The sequence below is a fragment of the Ictidomys tridecemlineatus genome, chromosome 6 (genome assembly GCF_052094955.1).
Source record: "Ictidomys tridecemlineatus isolate mIctTri1 chromosome 6, mIctTri1.hap1, whole genome shotgun sequence".
NCBI classification, from domain to species: domain Eukaryota; kingdom Metazoa; phylum Chordata; class Mammalia; order Rodentia; family Sciuridae; genus Ictidomys; species Ictidomys tridecemlineatus.
In genome coordinates, this window is record NC_135482.1 from 108,589,302 (window position 1) to 108,614,419 (window position 25,118).

The 25,118-nt window shown below is 47.5% G+C and overlaps 1 protein-coding gene across 1 annotated transcript in view; it reads right to left on the reverse strand.

The window, feature by feature from the left end:
* Nucleotides 1-17,990, reverse strand: part of Wnt5b (Wnt family member 5B) — a 113,610-nt gene extending 95,620 nt beyond the window's left edge. Inside the window, exon 1 of the mRNA XM_005333979.5 lies at nt 17,335-17,990. Coding sequence (XP_005334036.2) covers nt 17,335-17,340 — 6 coding nt within the window. The 5' untranslated portion in view covers nt 17,341-17,990. The remainder of the gene's footprint in view (nt 1-17,334) is intronic.
* Between the last annotated feature and the right edge of the window lie 7,128 nt (nt 17,991-25,118).

The window sequence follows — 25,118 nt, forward strand, 5'->3', positions numbered from 1 at the left end:
ATCAACACACTTCAGAATAGGATAACAAAATCTAGAGTTTTAAAAGCAGGTGATCATGAGCTGGGGCTGTAGCTCAGTGGTAGAGTGCTTGCCTTGCATGTGTGAGGCTGGGTTCAATCCTCAGCACCACATTAAAGATAAATAAATAAAAATAAAAACATTGTATCCAGGTACAACTACAAAAAAAAAAAAAAGAAAGAAAGAAAAACAAAACAGGTGATCATAATGTCTAATGTTCAACCAAAAATCACTAGATGCAAAATAAACAACAAACAGGGAAATGTTGAGAAAATGTCAAAAGATATTAAAGTTGATGTGGCCTAGATGTTGAACTAAGCTGACAAAAGCTTTAAGGCAGCTATAATAATTATATTTAAGCAATTAAAAGAAAATATGTTCAAAGAATTTCATAAAAATATGGCCTTAGTGTGGGAACAGGTAGGTAATCTCAGCAGAAAAATGCAAACTATAATATGGAACTTCAAGAACTAATAGGTCTGTAACTTAACAAATGTAACAGCAAATTATAGATGGTGGGAAAAAGTCAGTAAACATTAAGACATTGACAAATTGTTTGAAGAACAGGAGAAAAAATTAATTAAAGAAAAATGACTGGGCTAGTGTTGTAGCTCAGTTGGTAGAGCGTTTGCCTAGCATGTGGGAGGCACCACATAAAAATAAGTAAAATAAAGGTATTGTGTCCATCTACAACTAAAAATATATTTTAGAAAAATGAACTGAACTTTAGGAATCTAAGTGATGATATTCATCAGCCTAATAGAACTAAAGTATCAGGCTAAGAGGATGGGAATGGCACAGAAAAAATATTGGAATAAATAGTTACCAAAATTTTCCCAAATTAAAAAAAAAAAACAACTGCTAACTTATAGATCTAAACTCTAAAGTACAAACAAAAGAAGAGCCGTGCCTAAGCACATCATACTCAACTGCTAAAATAAGTATAAAATCTTAAAAGTAGAGGTGCGGAGAGGACACATTATATACAGGGAATGCTGATTTTAAAAAAGAACCAACTGGCCGGGCGCATGGCGCACGCCTGTGATCCCAGCAGCTCTGGAGGCTGAGGCAGGAGGATAGCAGGTTCAAAACCAGCCTCAGCAATGGCCAGGTGCTAAGCAACTCAGTGAGACCCTGTCTCTAAATAAAATACAAAATAGGGCTGGGGATGTGGCTTGGTGGTTGAGTGCCCCTGAGTTCAATCCCTGGTAACCCCCCCATCCCCGCCAAAAAAAAGTTGGGGAAAAATGAATAAATTGGAATAAGACCTATAATTTTAGACTATAACAACACTGTAACAATGTTAATTTTCAGTTGGACTGTACTATGATTACATAAAATGTTAACATTAAAGGAAACTAAGTAAAGGCAAGAATTCTCTACACTGTTCTTGCAGCATTTTTACAAGTCTAAAATTATTTCAAAATAAGAAAACTAAAAGATGGTATTAAGTGTAAATAGACTAAACATCACAATTAAAAGACAGAGATTGTCTTTTCGTGTGTATATGTGTTGCTGGAGATTGAACCCAGGGCCTATGTGCATGGGAGACACACTCTATCAACTGAGCTATATCCCTAGCCCTCAGAGATTGTCTTATTAACTGAAATCCAGAATAACCCAAATGTCCATTAGAAGTAAATAAACAAATTGTAGCCATAAAAAGGAATAAACTGCTGATCCTTCTGACAACACAGATAAATAATATCACAGATGTGCTGAGAAAAAGAAGCTCAACATCAAAGCAAGAAGAAAACAAAACCTACCTTAGTTCTGGTACAATTCTATTGATGTGAAACTCTAGCACAGGTAAAACGAATCCAGAATCAGTCCAATCAGATAAGAGGTTGCCTGAATCAGCAGGGTAGTGTTATGTGCCCATGATGAAGGGGGACAAGAAGCTTTTCAGGGAAGGAGAAATATCTTGATGAGGGCTGTGTTGCATGAATATTTATATTTGCCCCAACTTGCTGACCTGCACACTTAAACAATGTATGGATTTTATTACCTGTAAGTTATACACCAATACATTTGATTAAAAAGAAAAAGTGGGCTGGGGGTGGAGCTCAGTGGTAGCGTGCTTGCCTGACATGTGCAGAGGACCCTGGGTTCAATCCCTAGCACCTAAAAACAACCCCCCACCAAAAGTTGCACTTTTACCATTCAGCTGTGGCAACATACTGCAGGGGGTAAAGAAGGAGCAGAGTGCAGGAAGCACAGGAACTTCACTCTGTTAGGCTCTCCCTAACCCTCAATTGTGGAAGTAGGTTCAGGCTTTCTTCTCAGAGGCCCATGATCTACCCTGAACCACAGCATAGCACGGTGTCTGAGGCTTCCCAGGCTTTAAAGCATAACAGTGGGAAAACTTTCTCTTAAGACTCTTCCTCTGCTCTCACCATTAACGGCACCCTTCCAGAATCTCACTTGTAAAGAAATATTTAAAAGCCATCTGGTAAGGGTTTGACCAGGATTCTTGATTGGTCATAATATAACAAGCCGTATGTATCAAAAATGCAATGTTAGGGCTGGGTTTGTGGCTCAGTGGTATCGCGCTTGCTTGGCAGGTGTGAGGCACTGGGTTCAATTCCCAGCACTACATATAAATAAATAAATTAAATAAAGGTTCATTGACAACCAAATATATTAAAAAAAAAAAAAAAAGCAATGTTAAGGCTGGGCACAATGGTGCATGCCTGTAATCCCAGCAGTTTGGGAGAGCCAGCCTCAGCAAAAGTGAGGTGCTAAGCAACTCAGTGAGACCCTGTCTCTAGATAAAACACAAAATACGGCTGGGGATGTGGCTCAGTGGTCCAATGCCCCTGAGTTCAATCCCTGGTAACTCCAACCAAAATAATGCAATGTTATTCATATCATATTACCGTCAAATTGACATGTCTGTGTAGCTTATTAATGCCATGTTTAAGAATGAAAATAATACCGACTCTACACCTTCATCCCAGACATAACCAAGCGGTTGATTTTGTCAGCAGAACTAGTTCCTGGCAATTGCCCAATAGCACTTTTTTTTTTTTTTCCCTCTTGGAGGCTATTTTGAAGCATAATTAGAGTGAACACCTCCTGAGGGCTTTCTATGTGTGAGGTTCTACATTCATTTAATATAAGCACTTTTATGAGGATTCATGTCATTCAGACTTCATAACAACCCTGTAGGGATTTTTTAAAAATATTTTTTTTAGCTGTAGATGGACACATTATCTTTATTTTATTTATTTATTTTTTGTATGTGGTGCCGAGGATCGAACCCTCACGCATGCGAGGTGAGTGCTCAACCAACCACTGAGCCATAGCCCCAGCCCAGCCTGGGGGGATTTTAACAGATGGGGAAACTGAGGTCAGGTGAGTTTGGGTGACTTGCCCAAGGTCACCTCTAGAGAGTGGTCTTACAGTCAGTGAACTTTTGGAGTCAGGATTGAACTGGCACCTGATGCACTGTAGGACTTAAACACTGCATCTAAGAGATTAGACCTTCTCTCTCATTAGACCTTCTTCGCTCCACATTAACCAGGGAACAGTAGCACACTTGGGAGACTAAGGCAGGAGGATCTCAAGTTTAAGGTCAGCATTGGCAACTTACTGGGACCCTTTCTCAAAAGTTTAAAATAATTTTGTTTAAAGAGCTGAGATTTGTGGCTCAGTGGTAGAGCACCCATAAATTCAATCCCTAGTACCCCCCCCAAAAAAAATTCATGTTAGCAATGTTTTATCTGACATATTTTCCGATGCCAAGACAGTGAAACAGGGAAGTATTAAAAGGAAGGGGGAGGGGGCTTGCACTCTGGCTATAGAATGTAACTTCTTCTTGATCCTTCGGGATACTATTTCACCTAACCAGACAAGCTTCTACAGAGTTTTCAAAGAGAAAACTTGTTTGTCCTAGAAATAGACAAATAAGAAGTCAAGTGCCAGGTATGAATCACCCCTGAGTCACCTGAGGCTGTGTTTTGTCAGTGGATTTAAAGAAATCTTTGGGTCACATTTCCACTCTTCACATCCTCCTGTCCTAAAGGCAAGAACAGCACCTTACAGTCCTTCTCAACTACTTTCAAACAACTCCAGGTGGGACAGGCAGAGGGTGAGATACATGAATCCATTTACAAAGCACTGGGAGACTGTTGGCACTTCATTTATTGGCCCCAGATCCCTATTAACAGAAGGCAGGAATCCTAAACTTCTGATTCTCAGGTGGCTGCAGGGAAGCCAGGATCCTTTCACATTGGGGTTCAGGGTCCTTGGGGCATCTGGTCTTTGCCTAGAATTTCCTATCTCAATTTTAGCTCTTAGTCAATAAGAGGTTCAACATGAAGGCAACACTCTAAATATTGCATTTGGCAAAATCAGAAGCACATTTCCATGGGAACACCATGGTAGGTGACAGGAAATGACAATAGGTCACCTTTGAAAACAATGATAAAGAATGTAACCTGATTTTGCCAAATACTGATTCTAAAATGCACCATCATCTTACACTACTAAGAAGTGATTCTAAAATGCACCATCATCTTACACTACTAAGAAAGAAACGTGCCAGGCATGGTGGCGCATGCCTGTAATCCCAGAAGTTCAGGAGGATCTCAAGTGTAAAGCCAGCTTCTCCAATTTAGCAGGCCCTTAGCAACTTAGCGAGACTATTTCAAAATAAAAAATAAAAAGGGCTGGGGCTGGGGGTGCTGGGTTGTGGCTCAGTGGTAGAGTGCTCACCTAGCACATGCGAGGCATTGGATTTGATCCTCAGCACCACATTTAAAAATGAATAAAGGTATTGTGTCCGACTATAACAAAGAAAAAAAAATTTAAAAAGGGGGAGGTGGGGCTGGGGATGTGGCTCTGTGGCTCTGTGCTCAATCCTCAGTACCAAGAAAAGAAAGAGAGAGAGAGAGAGAGAGAGAGAGAGAGAGAGAGAGAGAGAGAGAGAGAGAAAGGGAGAAAGGAAGAAAGAAAAGCACTCCCAATTAAATCATGATTCTATATTGAGTTTAAGATGCATACTGATCTCCAACAGTGTGTCTTAGTATTGTGAAGTTGGGTTATTTCAAGACTAGCCTTCACAAATTGGGAATCATGCACTCCTTAGGTGTCTCCAGCTCACTTTGTCAGTATTGCTGAGCAGCAACTCTGCTGAGTGCTGGGATCACCAGTGCGGAGAGGAGCACAGAGGAGAATCACTTCTGCCATCCAAGAGCCCACGCTTCAGATTAGGAGGTCTTCTCAGGAAATTTCTAGAGCCTGGAGCTGTAGAGCTCTCAAGAGCTTCGTTGGTTAAAGTAGTTGTCATAAAGTGAATTTCCCCATTTGTCTCTCCAGTTATCAAAATCAACCAAGTTATAACATGCTCACTTCTCCACCAAAGTCTGAGTCGGGGCTTAGGCATCTTTGGTGACAATTCTCAACACTTTCACCTTTTTTTCAAAGAGAAGGGTTGAAGAAAGGAGCTGAACATGGACAGAGTTCATATTATGTGCAGGGCTTCACCAGAATTCACATGAATTATCACATTTAGACCTCAAAAAAGAAAAGCACCCACTCTTGTGAGTGGGGCATTATTATCCCAGTTGAAGGGAAAAGGAAACGAGATCTCAGAAAAGCTGAAAGGCCAGGGTTGTGAATGGCTGAGTTACTACTCAAACCCAAGTCCATGGCCCTAAAGGCCACGTATTTCTACTGAACAGAGGACATCAAGAGGGTGGGCAAAGACTTCTAAAGGGTTGAAAACCACCCCTAGACTGAGTGTGCAAGGCTGATATTCTAATCAAACTACAGAGCATAAAACTAAATGTCTTGCTCCCCTCGGCCACCCTTTTAACCAGCAGGGTGGCTGCTGGTGGGTCAGGAGGGCAGCAGTAGGATTTGTCTGGAAGCAGGGTGACAGACAGCACTGTGGGGTGGGACAGGGACAAGCCCCTGCTGGGAGAGCTGCTGCCATCATTCACATCTCCACAGCACCCACACTCAGGTAGCAGCACAGAAATAGGACACAAAACTGGAAACAATTACCAAGGATTGAGGGAAGGAAAAACAAAGAAAAGTTGTCAGGAAAAAATTAGAGACAGTTTAGAACAGTGAACCTCAAACGGAGGGGGGGGGGCTCTTCTGTGACCCTGCCGCTCAGGGACATTTACAAAGGCTGGGGACATCCCTGGGTGTCATCTCTGGGAACAGGGTGGTACGGGCATCTAGTGAGTGGAGGCTGGGTCTGTTTGTCAACATCCTCCAGTGCACAGGACAGCCTTCCTCAACCAAGAATGATCAGAGCCAAGTATCCTCAGTGCTGAGGTTCAGAAGCCTGGCTTTAGAACGACCTTAGGGAACCAAAAAGTGACTTGGGGGTGCTGGGGCTGAGGCTCAGGGGTAGAGTGCTCGCCTGGCACATGGGAGGCACTGGGTTCCATCCTCAGCACCACCCAAAAATAAAATAAAGGAATCGTGTCCACCTACAACTAAAAAATGTACATATAAAAAATAAAAGTGATTTGGACATCACGCTCATCACACAGCTAGTAAGCAAAAAGGCAAAGAAAGCGTAGGGGCTGGCTCTGCACAGATTCAGCGACTTACCAGAAAATAGACCACACACCTGTCCAGGCATCTGGACAAGTTTAATCTTCAACTTTGTGCACCTGACGTATACCAGGCCACATGACAGCACAGAAGCCAGAAGTGTAAGCTGGTCCTTGCCCTTGAGGAGCAGGGAGACAGCACAGAAAGAAACACACATCAGGCTGGGGTGTGGCACTCACCTACCACGCTTGCAAACCAACAACCCCAGCTCTGCAAACCAACAACCCCCGCCCTCCACCATGCACACACACACACACACCCCATACACATACACTTGTGAATATCTATATGCTTCTACAGATATAAGTAGAAGAGACTAAGAAAAGTGCCAGCAGGACACAGTGGCACATGCCTATAATCCCAGCAGCTTGGGAGGATGAGGCAGGAGGATCGGGAGTTCAAAGCCAGACTCGGCAACTTAGTGAAACCTGTCTCAAAATTAAAAAATAAAAAAGGACTGGGGATGTAGTGGAAAGCTCCCCTGGGCTCCATCCCCAGTACCACACCCCCAAATCTCTCTACAAGCTACTTTGAAATACATGATTAATTGCTGTCCACCATAGTTCTCTTACAGTGCGATGTTAAACATTAGAAGTTATTCCTCCTTCCAGTTGTATCCTATTTCCACTAGCCATCCTCTCTCCACGCCCAGCCCCCACTATTCAGGCGTGGTTCTAAGAGCTCAATCACACAATTCATCACACAGCTAGAAAACCAAAAACGAGCAAGAAGAAGGATGAGCTGGAGCAGCCCATGTGAAGAGCAGGTCTAAGGGAGGAAGGTCAGAGAAGATCCTGCCTAGCAATCTGCCTACCTGCCCAAGGCCAAGGGAGAGGAGCAGGCAGGAGAATGAAGATGTGCAGTTTGTCAGAGCCCAGACAGCATTTATAGGCATCAGCCTTTTGCAGAGAGGAGATGAGTCCAAGGACATAAAGGAAACCATCCGTAGTCAGTGATGGGGAGGGGAGCCTAGGAGAGGGAGGCGCCCTGGAAGTCGAGAGATGGCCGTGCAGAGGAGGCAACAATGCCACTGTCTTTGGCAAGAGGAGACCTTTTTCTTCTTAGTTCTTTTCAAATTATATGCAACAAGGTTTTATTGGATCCTGGTGCTGTATCCAATAAATGTGCTTACTTACTTAAGAGATAATGTCAGTCATCTGGAATGACAGCCTAGCAAGATGACCATCCTCATGTCATTTAACAGTGACTGAGAGCCTGAGATGCAGGGCACTGGGGATGGAGCCCTCATGAAACTGCCTCATGCTTCCCTCACCATTTCTCAGTCTGACCACACACACAGGGAAACATGCCGTAATTTCACACCCTGTTTTTTTCAGTCCAAAAATTGGTTTGTAACCTGTCACCATGTAATCGTTGCATGGGATAGGTCTGTTCATCATGCCACTTAAAAGGAAAACAGAGCAGCAATGTATTCACCAGTGGCATATGGATGCATATGGATGCACATTTGTCTTCTCCTGCATTCCAAGACTGGAGCCTAAAATTCTCAGTGCAGGAGCTTCAGTATATTTCTGAAAGCAGACTTGGGAGTTTATTTGGAACACTGCAGAACCGACTGTAAACACATCTTCCGTGAGTGGCACTGAGACGGATGTTAGGTTAAAAACCAATGACAGGGCTAGGGATGTGGCTCAAGTGGTAGCGCGCTCGCCTGACATGCGTGCGGCCCGGGTTCGATCCTCAGCACCACGTACAAAGATGTTGTGTCTGCCGAAAACTAAAAAATAAACATTAAAAAATTCTCTCTCTCTCTCTAAAAACATAAAAAAAACAATGACAGCAGAGCAGTATCTTCAGATGCAAAAGACTAAATTTTGTAAGTCCATACTTTGCAACCCTGTAATCAATTTTCTCAAGTGTAATACTACAATGCACAAATCAATGACAACTAATGTGTTAACTCTTCTTTTCCAGACCAGAAAAATGTTCACTAAATTGTCACAAAGAAATGACACCCTTCCATTTGGACTATTCACTTTAAATGTATATTTATGAATATTCTGTGCCTTGCCCCAACGCTAATTGAGTGATAAATGGTTTTTAAGTAATACCAGCACATTTAAAAAAAAAAAAAAAGCTTCATGAGCCCTGCACAATGGTGCACGCCTGTAATCCCAATGCCTCTCGGGAGGCGAGGCAGGAGGATCACGAGTCCAAAGCCAGCCTCAGCAAAAGTGAGGCGCTAAGCAACTCGGTGAGACCCTGTCTCTAAATAAAATACAAAATAGGGCTGGGGATGTGGCTCAGTGATCAAGTGCCCCCGAGTTCAATCCCTGGTACCAAAAAATAATAAACAAATAAAAAAATAAAGCTTTACTTATTAGTCACTCCATTTTTTGCCCCCCCCCCAAAAATTGGCATAAAATTTGCAATAATTATGCTGTGAAATACAGAGTTTGGCTCAAGATATGGGGGGAAGGACAAACTCAGAGGTTTTGGAAGACTGCACGTTAGCCATTTGTGAGTAGTAGAAGTTACTTGAACCAAAACTCCTGAGTTTGTTTGTTTGTTTATTTTTGCAGTGCTGGGGGTGAAATCCAGGGCCTTACATATGCTGGGCAATTGCTCTACTACTGACCTACCTCCTCAGCCCTTTTTAAATTTTTAAAATTTAAGACAGGGACTGGCTAAATTGCCAAGATTGGCCTCGAACTTGTAATTCTCGTGTCTCAGCCTCCCCAGAAGCTGGGATTGCAAGCATGTGCTACCATGCCCAGCCAGGAGCAGTCTTATCTCCCCAGCACCTGGGACATAGCTGAATCAATATTTGTTATATGACTAATTCAATTCTCAGCAGAAATCCATTAAGGATGGCATACTTATTAGGCAAAGAGGCCCGTTTCTAGCAAGGAACATGCTGTACATTTACTAAGTTCATTGCCCTAAGGTCGACAATAGCAGATCTTTATTGAGCATCTTTTAAGCTCAGACACTGCTTCAGCTCTGAGGAAGTAGTGGACAATAGGACATTCACAGTGGGGGGCAGGCATTTAACAAGAGTGATAATAAATAGACAGGAGAGCTACAGGTGGTGTGATAAGTGCTCTAGAGGACACAGGAACAGAATGTCTGGGGGGGGGGGGGCTAACTCCTACACCAGGGCCTCTTTGAGAAGCTGAGACCTGATAGACAGGAGGAGCCATCCCAGGACAGAAAGGAGCTGGAGAGGACCAGGCCCAGGCAGTGCAGGTACGTGGGTCCCAAAAGAATACAAGGTATGCACATGACATAAGAAGGCCCTAAGAGGCATGGGTTGTGATACGGGGGGCTGAGGCTGGCCAGGGAGGCAGGGGGCAGGCTGGCTGCAGAGGGAGGGCTTGATCAGCTACAGTGCCAGGTCTGGGCTGTGTTTCACAGCAAGGAGGGTCTTGTCAGGGAAGTGTGAAAACTCCCTGTGCATGTCAGGAATGATGCCCGAAGTGTGTAAGAAAGAGGAATCCCAGGATGTGGCTAACATCCGTTCATAATGGCTCTTGACACCTCTATAGAGAGGCCACCCTGTTACAGAAGTTGGGACTTTAGGGTAGGAGCAGCACTGAGAATGTGACCCCTGGACCCTGAGAAGTTGAAAGACTTGGTCCAGCCCCTTGGGTGTGGCCATCAGCTCCGCAATGGAAAAGGGCCTGGATTCGAAGGGCCAGTGGGTCTGGCTTGTCAGCTGGAAGTCCCCTGCTAGCCAACTGCATCAGCTCACTACTCTTAGGTTCCCGACAGAGTTCAATCTGGGGGAAGGGGGTTGGTAGGGCAACTCAGTGAGTTTTCAATACATGAATTCAAAAGCTTTTAGGTACAACGCCCTCCCAGGTTGGCCACAGGGCTTCCTCCTTCTCCCAAAGTGTGTGTGTGTGTGTGTGTGTGTGTGTGTGTGTGTGTGTGTGTGTGTGGTGTGGGATGCAAGTGCTCTACCACTGAGCAGGCCTGGCCCTCCCAGTTGCCTTTTAATCCCTCCCCTTTCCCTCACTCTTCTCAGTTACCTGCCTGGCTCCTGAATCCCCTTGCTTTCCACAGGATACTACCCTGACTCACAGTGGAATATAGACTGGCATGAGGGGAAACAGAAGGCTCTCAAATCTGATCTTGCCTGTTAAATCTGACTTCAGATGAGACTTCACAGAGGCTACCTTTTTAAGAAAGACCCCAAATTTGACAAGTTTTTGTTGTTGTTTGTTTGTTTTGTTTTATTGAGACACTCTGCTGCCCAAAACTGGCCCTGAAGATCTGGGCTCAAGCTATCCTCCTGCCTTAGCCTCCCCTGTTGCTGGGATTGCAAATGTGTGCCACTGCACCTGGCTTGACCTTTTAAGACTCTTGAGTAGCTGGGCATAGTGGCAGCACAGAGGTTGACGCCTGAAATTCCAGTATTAGGGAGGCTGAGGCAGGAGGTTTACAAGTTCCAGGCCAGCCTGGGCAACTTAGCAAAACCCTATCTTAAAATAAATCAAAAGGGTTGAGGATATGGCTCAGTGGTAGAGCACCCCTGGGTTCAATTCCTAGTAACCCCCCCCCTGACACACACACACACACACACACACACACACACACACACACACTAAGATTTTGAGCAATTTGCAAACACAGGGAATATATCAGCACTTGCTCAATTAAAAATGAAACTGTGTCTAAGATGTGGTCCCCAGATCCCTTCTTCCTGAGGTAGGGATCTGGTCAAGTATCAGCCAGTTAGGACACATCAGAATCCAAGGCTCCTATGGAGAACATCACTTTTCCTTCTTTCATGTCAGCCAACTCTGGACATGTGTCCTGTCCCTGTCATTCCCTAATCCTCTATTCCCCTCTATATGCTGATCAAAACAACTTCTGTGCCTGATTGGCACCCAGCGGACATTCATGAGAATTGTTTCCTTAGACATAGGCAGGGGGTGTGCTGCAAATGACCCACACAAAACAGCCACCTTCTTTATTTCAGGTGCTAGGGATGGAAACCAGGGCCTCACACATGCTGGGCAAGGGCTCTACCTCTGAGCCACATCTTCAGTGCCAGCGCCCTCCGCCTTTGGCACAGGACAAGTCCGGGGCAGGCTGCCCAAGAGCTCTAGCTGTCTGACCTTCAGACTCTCATCAGTGCAACCCTGATAGAGCCTTGAGGAGCTCCAGGCACGGCCTTGGGGCTTTCCATCCACTACTCACAGTAACACCTCTCAGCAACTGCTGGGGACAGGTCTAAAGTACTATTTCCAATTTACAAATGATCAAAACTCATACACAGAGGAACTCAGCCATGTTTAAGGTTCCCCAGGTGATAAGGTCCAGACACCTCCGTGCCCCTTGGGCTCTTGCCTGTGAACTTCTAAACTTACGTGCCAAATGTTGCTAAGGGTTTAATTGCCTTGACTGTAGGCCTCAAACCCCAAACACAATTTCTTTCTTTCTTTTTAATTTATTTTTAAGTTTTAGGTGGACACAATATCTTTATTTTACATTTATGTGGTGCTGAGGATGGAACCCAGTGCCTTGTGCATGCCAGGCGAGCGCTCTACCACTGAGCCACAACCCCAGCCCCACCCCCAACACAATTTCTGTGAAGTATTTAGTTATTCATGACTCAACTTTTCTCAGGAGAAACTTCTCAACAAATATAGGTGAAGTATGTAATCTTCAAGGTCAATCTATGACAGGGACTCAACTGTGCTCCGACTTTCCACAACACAGGGGGTAAGAGAAGTGGGTGGGGGTGTACCAGCCTCTTTCCCACACTCTGTCCACTGGCTCAGGCCCAGGGCATAACCCCAGGGCCGCACAACACAGTCACAGAGCCCAGAAGCTTAGGGCTGCTATGTGGCTTCTTGCTTTTAATCCGGGGCTTTCCCTGTCAAAGTGGAAAGGGCAGCGTGAGGCTCAGAAGCAAACCCAACTACCACCAGCTCCTATCAGAAGAGCGTTGTTACTTTCTATGTTTCATTATGCTATATTTTTGTTCTTATATTTTTCTCTCCCCCAGCAGGACTCGAGGCAAATCTAACAACTGAACATTTGCAAATAACTCAAAAGTGACCCTTGGGAACTACAGTTTGTAAACCCAGAACTTTCTAAGCCACTGCCTTTTCTAACCCAAGCCCAGCTATCATTTCACAGGCCTTGCTAAGTCCACTTCTGACCCTTTATAAATTACCCAGACAAGAGTAACCATTTCGGAGTCTGCATTTCTTGAGCTCAAGGAAACTTCAGAGGAGGGAGGACTGTAAACCATTTAAAAATGGACTCCTGGTGCCTCACCCCAGGAATGTAGCACCAGCCCCCAAGTCACCCGAAGCTGGAGACAGAGCCTCATCCTAATCCTCGGGATGCTGGCTAACCACAGAGGCCCCTGCCACGCCACAGCCCACAGCTAGGAGCCCAACTTGAGCCTCCAGTGCGACCACAAGCCCAGCTTTGTGAAACAGTCCCGCCCGCCCCCCACCTCCCCAGGGTGGGAACACACCTCCGGTCTTCCAAGGGCCTGCAGCCCCAACTGAGACCTGGGCCTCAGCAGAGATTTCCAAAATCTGAAAGGGCTTAAAGCTGGGCAAAGTGACAGAAAGTTACAAGTGGAAGAGGCCTCTAAGACAATCTAATCCAATGTTCTCACTTCATAGAAAAGATAGCAGAGAAAATACCTAACATGTGCACCTCACCTCTAAAAGAAAAATAAAAACAAAAACCTCAAAAGGCAGTAATGCAAGGATCAGTACCTAGGGGCAGGTTGAGTTCTTTGTAGGTATGGAGGTTTTGGGGGGGCAAAAAAATATTCTGAGAAAACAGCCCTGTCGCTTTAAGGGTGGTACTTCTGCCATGAGCACCTCGGTGACTCAGAAAGGACCCCAGAGTCTGGCAGCAGGCTGGACACTGAGGACCTTCAGTGGCAGCCTGAGTCTAGCTTTCCTGAAAACTCCATGCATGGTAACTGGAAGGCACAGGGAACAGTTTGCCCCTAGTCCTGAACCAGGTTCCAAATTACCCATGGGGAAAGAGTTGGGAAAAAAAGCCACATGGGTGGAGAAGCAGGGAGGAGAGACACCAACTTTAGAAAGTCTGAAAGAAGATTCATGCAGTACAAAAAGACCCAACTGCAACCACAGGGGCGAAGAAGTCAGGAAACACTGCCGCAGCAGCCAGCCCAGTCGCCAGACCATGAGCCAGAGCCAGTGGGTCCAGCAGAGACAGAGCGGGCAGAGGATTAAATTTAGCCAGGTAAACAGAGCCGCCCAGGAGTGGAGGGGGCCTGGTAGGAACAGAGCCATCACCTGCTCTGTGGTGCTAGGGGCATTTCTCATTGAAGGGAAAAATTCAGAACTGAAACAAATAAGTCCATTTTCCGGGTCTCACCAACAGGCTGTGTGGGAAGCACAGACGACACCTTAGGGACCAATAGGGGGTTGTTGTTACTTTAACAGGTTGCTCAGATTAAAAACACTCCGGCCTTTTTGTTTTTACCATGGTATCTATGACTTACCCTCTGCTGGATGTTTCTGGACACAGATACCGTTTAAAGAAGTCTGATAGAAAGCAGCCCAAGATGCCCTTACATGGAGCTCACATAAGCTCCTGCCACTCAGGATTTTTATATCTACTGCTGTTCTGAGTCTTGAGAGATCTGAAGGAGTAATAAAAACCACCTCCAACTACCACTATAACAAACACTCAGAGGATTCCATTCAGGTGTGGGGCTGGAACAAATGTGGACTCCGAGGGCATATTTAGAAGATTGAGGAGTTAAATGACAGCTTGAAAAGGAGCCAGGGAGAATCAAATCAGAATCGCAGAGACAGGGAAGGCTTTCACGGACTTGCTGGGTTCTATTTCAGGGAAGACGAGGGCTATCACTTCATGCAAAATGGGCCCCTATGCTACAGGTGCCAGGCTGTGGCAATCCAGAAACCAGTACAACTGTCTTAGAGGTAAAAATCAGAACATATCACCCTGGTCCTCTGCCTTTCTTGAAGAAAAACAAACCAAAAAGTCTTAAAAAAATCATTTGAGGGGCTGGGATTGTAACTTGGTGGTACAGTGCTTGCCTAAGACATGTGAGGCACTGGGTTCGATCCTCACAGCACCAAATAAAAATAAATTAAATAAAGGTATTGTGTCCATCTACAGCTAAAAATAGTTAAAAAAAATCATTTGAGCTGCGGCTGAGTGGTGTTTTCCTCCATTTCAAAACAGTGTCTATTCTCTCTTTGATATAGATGAGTTGTGGTTATAAATAGCAAGGGGGAGGAGGTGCACAGGGCAATGCTGAAGGAGACCTCTTTGGAGCCACCATGAGCAGTGATGCGGCACTGGTGATGTCAGGCACAGGAGCTCAAGGAAAGAGGTATGGTTGGCATGTTTGTTCACATGCACATGCGTGAGGCCCTGGATCCCATCCCCACAACACAAAAGAACAAACAAAATATTTCCAGTTACCACTAGATTACGAGGAGGATGAAATACATAGGTAAAGAACAATCCTAGATTTTTGTTCTTTTCACAGCAATTTGTGGAATACATTATTATTATCATCATCATCATCATCATCATTATTGCTAGGGATGGAACCCAGGGCCTCGTCCATGCTAAATACATACTACACCACTGAGCAACACTCTTTAAACTTTTTGGATAGAAAAAAATTTAGGAAAGGGCTAAGAAAGAAACCTTGGGAGATATTACAACCACCAAATGTACTAAGGAGGGAACTGGTTTCAGACGCTCTGGGCAAACATACACACTGTACACCCTTACTCAAATGCAGAACATCAGAACCTGGGAAAGTAGGAATCCATGGGTGGAAAGGGGCCAGCAAGCTCCTTAAAGACTGGCTCTGGCTCCCCTGGCAGGTACACCCCACAGTGTGACATATGGCTTCTGCCTGATTGTCTTTAAGAAGAGAAAGGAAAAGAAGGGCGTGTTTCTTGCAGCTACCCTTGGAGACTTACCCTGACGTTGTGGCTTTAGGCCCCTACTCTCTTCACCCCCTGCCCTGGTGTCAGCACCATCTGCACCTGTTAGTAGAGATGCTGTCTATAGCTGTGCTTCTTGCCTCAGACTCCCACATTTGACATCACCAGGAAGACCCCAGCACTGCACCACTGCTCACAATGGCCCCAAAGAGGTCTCTTTTCAGCATTGCCTTGTGCATCTCCTCCTCCTTGCTATTTATAACTACAAATCATCTGTATCAAAGAGAGAACAGACCTTATTTTGAAATGGAGGAAAACCACCACTCAGCTTTCCACCTCTAATAGGTCGGTATGTTTTTGCCAGGACTTGTGTGTGGGTCTGGACAGACGTGCAGGTGCAGGCTCTGGGCCTGGCATCCACTCCTCTATGCTTGAGATCTTGCCTTCAATAAGTAAATTACATGTGCATTCCACCACAGGAGGCTGGATGCAGGAAAGTGTCCTCAAGCTTTCAGAGGTGTGCCTGATACTCTCAGGGACTTAGGCTGCCTTAGGGGTCAACCACAGAAGGGGGCACCCTGGACTTGCACCATGGGCCTGTATCAGTTCTGGTGATAGTACAGGAATGTGACCCTGCCCTGCTGACAGTCTTCTGTTCCTACACTGATGGCATGGGCACAGATGTCCCATCACAGCTCTGGCAAGTAAGCACATTCCTAGGCCATTGGAGAAGTTCAGGGGATTGGTAACATGATCTGGAGCCTTTTTCCTCCAGGTAGGCTGTAACTCTGCTCAGAGTGACCATCACTGAAAGCTGTTGCTAATGTGACCAGGTGACAAAAACAGTGAAGAAGGACCACCTGTAAAGTGGAAGGCAAACTGCCCCCTCCCCACTCAACTCAGCTGAACAACCATTTCAGGGCTTCAGCCACCTCAGTTTCTCTCTCTGTAAAACAAAACCAAACATCCTTCAAGCAAAATGAATTGTCTTACAATGATGTGTAAGGTGCAAATATCCAGGAAACTCGTCTCTCACCAGAGCACTTGGCCAAATATTCAACAAGGTTCCTCAGAGTGCATGGAGAGAGAGGTGGCTTCCCATCTCTCCCAGACACAGAGAAGCAATCAAGGAAAGCAGAAAGAAAGCACCAGCACCTCTCAGGGCTCCATCAGCTCTGGAGTGAGGCAAGAATTCAGGGACCTCTCGCCAGATTTAAGGTAATCCCTATGCAGTCCCGCCCAAGTCCGCTCCAGGCCGGGACACACTCCAGTGGAGGGTTCCAGCTGGGCCGGGCCAATCCTGGGAAGAGTTCGAGAAGCTCTAGCAGCTCACACCTCCCCGACAGTCGCGGGTAGCGCCCAGGCTCTGTCCCAGAGCTCAGAGGTGGCCGCTGTTCGGGCCACCGTCTGGGTTGTCCGCCTCTCGGCGACCCGAAAGTCGCGAGCGCCAGAGCCGCCGCGGGAGGGCGAGGAAGCCCGCGCCCTACCTGCCTGCGCCGGGAGCGCGCCCTCCTCGCCGGGCGCCGCGCGCTCGCTGGAGGCAGCAGCAGCACGGCCGAGAGGCAGGCAGCCCCAGCTTTGTTCGCAGCGGGGCCGGGTGATTTCCTTCGCCTTCCTTCTCCCTTCCCGCCACCTGACCAAGCCGAGCCAGCAGAGTCTGGTGAGCCAGAGCAGGGCCCGCTCCCGGTCCGTGAGCGCCCGCGGAGCGCCTAGGATCCAGAAGCCGGAGGCAGCCCCATTAAGTTCTGGGGGCCCGGGAAGTGACCGGGCGTCTCTCGGACGACGAGCCAGGGGACGGCCGCGCAGCTCCGGGTTCCCACAGCTGGCAGCGGGCGCTTACCTGCATGTCCCGCCGCTTGTCAGGCCCGCGGGCTCCGGCTCTCGGCGCGACACGGCCGGGCTCTCGCAGCGCCCGGCACCGCTGGATCGGCCGGGCGCCGCGGTGCGTGGAGGCGCGGCCCGCGGGGGCCGGGGGCGGCCCGGAGCCCTGCCCCGCCGGTGGGGTCCGGGGCAGACACTGCCCGCTCCTCTCAGCGCGCGGGCCGCCCGGGCAGCCGCACCGGACTCTTCATCCGCGGCCGGGGTGAGGGGCTGGCGGCGCGGGCGAGTGCGCCCTGTTTGGGGGGTCCCACAGAGCGTCTGCCCGGCCCCCTAGGTGCTGAAGCAGACGCTGCTGGGCCCGAGCCGGACACTTCCAGCCCTCGGAGTCCGCGCTCGCCCCGGCCACTGGGAAGGCTCCCTGCTGGGCTCTGGACCCCCGAGCTGGGCGGGCGGGAGAAATCGCGGTTGCGGAGCTGGGGCCGAGTCCAGGGGAGGTCCTGGGCCCGGGGCGCCCGGCGCGGGCCGCCGCGGTGGGTCGTCCGTCGCTGGATGGCGCGCTCTTCTCCGAGCGCGGGACCCGAGGAAGTTTCGGCCCCAAGTTGGCTGCTGGCAGGCGGCGGCCGCAGCTCAGAGTGCAGGGGCCGGCTCCGGGCGAGTGGATCCCGGGGCTCCGCCGCCTCCGCCCCGCCTCCTGCGCCGCCTCCCCGCCCCCCGGCAGCCGCGCCGGCCCCCAGCTCGCTCCTTCCCACCGGCCGAGCCCGCGACACCCCTCCTGAGGGCTCCTCCTCCCCGTGGCTGGGACCGTGACCTCCGCACCTGCCTCCCGCCACCCGCACGCATTCGACAGAGCGGCCCGGGACTTTGACGCGGGGGTGCACGAGGAGAGCCCCCTGCCCGCAGGCCAGCCACCCCGCCCCTTCTACTGGCCCCACACGCCCGCAGCCGCCTCCTACCGGAACTCGTCCCCTCCTCCGAAAGGACCCGGGGGACCTGCCCGGGTCTAGCCCTCGCGGGGCGCCCCGGAGCCTGTGCCCTGCGCGCCTGCCAGGGACACCTACCTCTCGGGCCACGGAGCTGGAATCTCTGAGAACAGGAGAGTGTACATCAATATCTCATATTTACGTCGAACACGGTCACTCAATTTAACCTTCTTTGAATCCTCAAAGATGCAGAGTGATTCAGCAGCTATTATTTCCGCTCTGTAAACACAGGTCACTCCCCTCTCAGTCCTGGTCCCTTTTCCTCCAGCACCGGCACGGGCAGGTCTCTGAGCCTTGCAAGCCTGATGCAGAGAAGCCTCAAATGGGAAATGCTTCTGTCATGGACCTGGGGCTGAATTACTCTCCTGACTCTATGGGAAAACTGAGGCACATAAAAGTGCGACGACCAACCCTAGAAGTTAGGGGTTAGTAGCCTGCAAAGGTTACTTTGAATTTGTTTGGTCTCAGCTCAGACCAAAGTTTAAATGCTTTTATTGAGGTCTCCAAGTCTTGTTAACCAGCACACCTGGTGAGCTGCCCAAAAGGGTGCTCCAGGAGGTGAAAAGAATTAGCAGATGTCCCAGGGACGCAGGAGCTCACCTGCAGCCGGCATGATTTGAGGCCAGCTTTCCAATCCCTTTTCTTTTTCATGCTGAAAACACCAGTCTCCTCCCTGAGTGAGTAGGAGGTCTCCCTGCTAAAGAAACTGCCTTTGAATGCAGTACAGGGGTAGGGGGTGGCAATAGTAATAATCAAAGAGTTTGCCTTTTCTTAATTAGTAACCAAACAAGATGACAGCCTTTCCCCTTTTGGGGGGAAGGGCGGCAGAGAGTGTCAGGGAGTGGATGGGACCAGGAACCCAGCATATGGGTTAGGCAATGAGGAGCAATTGTCCTAGGGATTTTACAATAAGGAGCCTAAGGGTTGTTCTAGAGAATGCTCCACTAATTAGTCTTGGAATTGTGCAGCCATGGCCTGGAAGTGCACTGTGACTTTTCTCACATTGGAATGAATAGGGTTTATGAGACCAGGTCCAGCAACTCTAAATGAGTGGCTTATAACTGTCATGGGGGTCTGCCTTCATGAAAGGAAGCTAGTTCAAGGCTTTATCTTGGGGAAAGATGGGACAAGGAGGAGAACTGGCATAAAAGCTTTGAGTACACCTTGTCAAATTATAAAAAGGTTCAGTTCCTGTCTTCCTCAGCATAAAGCATCAGTTCTGGAGTTAGGGTCTTTGTGGGAGGTCAAGGGAAGGCCTAGTCCAGGAGAACCTGATCATTCCAGAAGCAACTTGGGAGAATTTGGGAATTCACCTCACCAAGATAACTGAGACCCGTTCCCACCCCTGGGAAGTTTAGAATCTAGAGAAATGGGGTGTGGGGAAGCAAACCTCTAATTTGAAGCCTTAGAATGAGCACACAGGGCGACTTTGGCCCCAACTGACAACCCAGGATAAGAGCAGGTGACAGATGATGGCAACCTTCACTGAAAGTCTGGTAAGTCCTCCACCTGACATCCTCTCTGTTCAAGATGGGTCAAAACTGGCCCTTTAGGGAAGATCTGTGCCCCCAGGAAAGGAGCATGTGGCTGAGTTGTTGGGCAGACATGTGAATGATCAGACAGCACATCCACGGGCCACATGCCCGAGGGAAGTGGTGAGGGCCCCACTGCCTGAATCACAGACTGCTGGGGAATCTGCATCCCATTCTGCAGGCCAGGCTGGTGGGAATGTGGACAGACCTCACCCATGTTTTGTCTGTGACTGCTGGGTGGGGTCTCTCGCCTTCTCCCCCAAATTGAACATAACCCAAGTTGGTGTGAGTGGAGGGAAGGGAAGGGGAGCAGGATGGAAGATATTTGGCTTTATGAAAAATTTTTTTGTGATTCCTGCTTTGGTGGCAGACACACACACACCCCACCCCCGCATAATGTCCTCACAGGCTGCCAGGCACACTCAGGGTCCCATTCAAGCCAGAGAGTCTAGAAAGGAAACAAAGGCCCCTCCATATCCTTAAACCTTGGTGGTTTTTCTTGGGCCCTCAGATAGTGTGTCCTGAGATCAGCTGCTTCCTGTCGACATCTGCAAGACTAGGACAAGGCACTTTTGGCAGCACTGTGGTCAGACTGCAGCACCCTTTTGATCAGAGGTCCTCCTTTCCATCTCAGGCTGCTTCTCTAGCCCCTTTCAAAGGGCTTATTTAGGATGCATGGAAATTTTCTTGGGGGAACCAGCCTGATGAGCCGTCAAAGCCCAGAACAAGATCAAGAAGCAAAGCTAATAACCTTTCATCCCAACAGCTATTTCACAGCCACTTGACCTCTATCACTCTTGTTATCCAGTGTTCATTTTCTGCTTGTTCTCTGGATGTGACATAGAAATCACTGTTTGTCTAAGAACAAGGGCTTTAAAGAACTGGTAGAGTCTGACCTAAATATCCAGACACCATCTGTAGATCACTCCCGCCAACCCACAATAGCTGAGACAACTTGGGACATCTGGTTCAGGGGAATTCTGAGAGCCGAAGGCAGCAGGGTCGGTAAGAAGAAAACCACATTAGCATGAGTTATAATCTGGTTCTGCATTTCCATGGGGGCGGGAGCTGGGGGCGGATTCCTGTTAAGATGCTGGAAGCATGAAGGAATTTTTACAAAAGCAGAAGGAGGGCAACCTGCGGACAGTTCTTAACACCTGTTATATACATTGAGCTTACCTATATATCAACTGCTTTTCCACTGTATCTTAATTGAGATCCATCAAAATTATGATGGCCCTACTCATCTCTCTTGAATGGTTCTGCTCCGACCACCTCCCCCAAAGTGAGGCTGGTCCCTTCCAGGGAGGGGACCTAGTGTGATTGCTGAGCTAGCCAGATCCTAGTCAGCGACAAGTGAAATCCACACTTGCAGTCTCTGTGATCTTGGGCAAGTCACTTATCTTGCTATGCCTCAGTTTCCTCATCTGAAAGACAGTAGTAGTAAGCTGCCTACCTTGTGCAAACAGGAGTAATAAGTATGATAATGTAGAAGCTAAATACCCTGTCTCTTACACAAATGCATATTTGATGCATGTTAACTGATTTGTCTTATTACTATTAAATAGACGTGACCTGATTTTCCATTTTTCCTTTTGGCCAGTCTAATGTTGTTCTCCTCAAACATTTTTTTAGGTTTTAATCCCTCCCTCTTTTTCTGTTAGGGAACACAGAGTCCCAAATTATTCCCTCCTCCTTTTCTTTTCTTTCTTTCTATACTGGATATTGAACCCAGGCGTGTTCTGTCTCTGAGTTATATCCCTAGCCCTTTTTTATTTTTTATTTTGAGTTAGGGTCTCAGTGGCTCAGGCTGTCCTCTAACTTGTGGTCCTCCTGCCTCAGCTTCCTGAGTAGCAGGGATTACAAGCATGCACCACTGCACCTGTCTCAAATTGTTCCTTTAATGAATTGCTGCTTCACAAGTACCTAGGGTGAAGCTGTCAATGGTATCATTAAAAACTGGCAAAAATGAGAGTTAAGGATGTAGCTCAGTGGTATAGCAATTGTATAGCATGTGTAAAGTCCTGGTTCAGTCCCCAGCACTGCAAAACAAAACAAACAGTAAAAACCTGTAAACAGTAAAGCCAGGTGAGGTGGCACATGCCTATAATCCCAGCGACTCCGACTCCGCAGGCTGAGTCAGGAGGATCAAGAGTTCAAAGCCAGCCTCAGCAACAGTGAGGTACTTAGCAACTCAGTGAGACCCTGACTCTAAATAAAATATAAAATAGGGCTGGGGATGTGGCCCAGTGGCTGAGTACCCCTGGGTTCAATCCCTGGTACCCCTTCACACCCCCGTCCCAAAATGAGGAAAAACCTGGAAACCCCAACCAACTGGAATGGAAAGTCTTTCTCATTTCACCATTTATCCATGCCCCATAAAAAGATGAAAAGTGTGAATAAATGCGGTCCGATTAATAACTTCTCCAGTGATTGACCCCTACCCAAATAAGGCACTATTTGGAATTGTGATTGGCAAGAAATGCCACCTTTCCTTTGAGACTCTAGGAACCCCACGTCTCTCCTTTCCCCTCTTCTTAACTTTGACTAAATTCCTATAATGCATTCTATATTGCAGGACACTAAGAAGGCACAGGCAGTGTCTGCCTCTAAGATCTTTTGTTATCGCGTGGTGTGTGTGTGTGTGTGTGTGTGTGTGTGTGTGTGTGTGTAGCAGAGTCAGGATTGAAGCAATTGAAAACAGAGCAACAGAGGCCCCTGTCTGCTCCAGGTTCCAAGCCCTGACCCCCATTCTCCTCCCCACTCTCTTCCTGAGAAGCTTGGTTTATGCTGGGCAGATCACTTTCCTTCTTTTGTGTTTTTTTTTTTTTTTCTTTTTTGGCACTGGGAACTGAACCCAGGAGACTTTTCCACTGAGCCACATCCCCAGCCCTTTTAATTTTTTTTTTTTTTTGAGACAGGGTCTCACTAAGTTGCTGAGACTGGCCTTGAACTTGGGATCCTTCTGCCTCAGCCTGGGACTACATCCCTGGCTCCTCTCCATTCTGTAAAGAACATGGGGGGTTCAATAATCCCCAAGATTAAGTGAATCTACAAGTGAGTTAAAGGAAAAAAATCAAGAAAGATGGAACCTTGAGTGGAAGACAATGAATCTGACTTCATATATACACTCAATTTCGAGAGTCAAGGGGGGGCATTCAAGTGTTGACAGCAAGAAATAGGGAAATGGAAGAGAGGTTAGGGGTCAGGGTGACAGGAGATGCAGTTTCAGCGAAGTGGAGCTGATAAATATGAAAGGCAGACAGCGAGGGGTCCAGGCAGGAAGAGCTGGTGCAGAAGCCAGGCAACGTGTGCAGATAATACCTACAAGTTTAAGAAAAGGGAAGGAGGGACGGGAGGGCACCGGGGAGGTCAAGTGATGTGTTTTCCAGCAGACGGCAGAAAAGGGGAGGGGTGAGCTGTTCCTGTTGTTGACAGGGCTGGAGCCGGAGGGAGGGCGGCCAGCAATTTAGCCAGGGGGCCGGCTTTTCAGAGCCTGGGGACCTCCTTCTCCAGAGTCTGTTAGCATTCAGGACAGGCAGCTACCAAGACGAGGGAAAGGCTGCCCCAGAAGGAGGGGAAACAGAGCCTCAAGGAGCCCGTTGTCAGGGGTGGCTCCTGGTGAGGTCTGAGAACCCAGGTGGCACAGAAGCTCCTGGGGAAGGGACTTCCTAGGGCTCTGAGGGGCTGAATTGCTGGCTTTTTAAAAATAGGGTTTCCCAGGCTGTAACTCTGGCCCTTCTAGCCCTTCTAGTGCCCCTGGAGAGCCTGGAGCTTTTTTTTTTTTTTTTTTTTTGTACTGGGGATGGAATCCAGGGCTTTGTACATACATAATAGGCAAGCACCATACCCCTGAGATACACCCCAAGCCCTTTCTAGCTTTTATTTGGAGACAGGGTCTCACTCAGGGTGGCCTTGAATTCAACACCCTCCTGCTTCAGCCTCCCAAATAGCAGGGATTACAGGCACGCACCATGGCACCTGCTCTGGAGTCTGCAACTTTTAAGCCCCCACATGTCCTGCTGATCCTCAACCCCATATGAGTTTCAGCTGTGGGCTCCCAACAGTCCAGCACCCAGGGAGTGGGCTTGCTGAGATGGACAGAAGCCTCTCCCCTGGATCCCAGGAATCCTTCCAGCTCTGTTCCCTGGACTGCAGGGCTTTGAGATGGGAGTGGGGAGAGCTGTGTGGTTTCCAGCAGCCTGCTCTTCCTCCCCTTGGCCGGGCAAGGACCAGGTGCCGTGTGCTCAACCTGAGCAGAGACTAGGTTCCGGGTTCTGCCATTGCGCTGGAAAGTCCACTTTTGCTAAATGGCACTTAATAAGGATACTAAGGGAAATCCACAGGTAATCCAAATGTCTCAAGGTAAGTAACAGTCTGTCTCCTGACTTGTAATTATCATCAAGCACATTTATAAACTACTGAAACGTGGCTAAACGGTTTCTATGTGGAGCGCTTGTCCAGTTGGAGAAAAAATGGTTATATAACAGGTGAGGGATAAGTGAGCACGTATCGTGTAACAGTTATAATTGGTAAAGTATTCAGAATGTTAAGTTTAAAGGATTTAGCCCAACACCTTCCCTTCCCTTACTCTTGGATATTTTTCAGTCTAGTTAGGTAAAATCCAGATTCTAATATATAACCAGTGTCAGCAGGCTTCATTAATCCTTGTTTTTAAAATATGTCGATTACCTGAGGCAGTGAGGTGTGCCTATAGTCTCAGCTACTCAGGAAGCTGAGGCAGGAGGGTCTCTTAACCCCAGGAGTTCAATGCTCATCTGGACAACAAACAAGACTGTCTCAAAAAGCCAACGAATAAAAATAACAGTCAGGGGGCTGACACTGGGAACTGAACCCAGGAGCACTTTTCCACTGAGCCAGCCTGGGACTATAGGCATGTACCACTGCACCTGGCTCCTCTCTGTTCTGTAAAGAACATGGAGGTTCAATAATCCCCAAGATTAAGTGAATCTACAAGTCAGTTAAAGGAAAAATCAAGAAAGATGGAACTTTGAGTGGAAGACAATGAATTTGACTTCATATACACTCAATTTCAAAAGTCAAGTGGTAGAGCACTTGCCTAGCATGCATGAGGCACTGGGTTCAATTCTCAGCACCACATAAATGTAAAATAAAGATATTGTGTCCAATAAAACTTAAGAATAAATATTTTAAAAATTAAATAAAAAATGTTTTTTTTTAAAAAAGGAAAATAACAGTCAGCTACAATATGAATTAGTCTCCAACATTTCTCCTTTCCTAAGACTTCATGCACTGACCAAAATAAAATG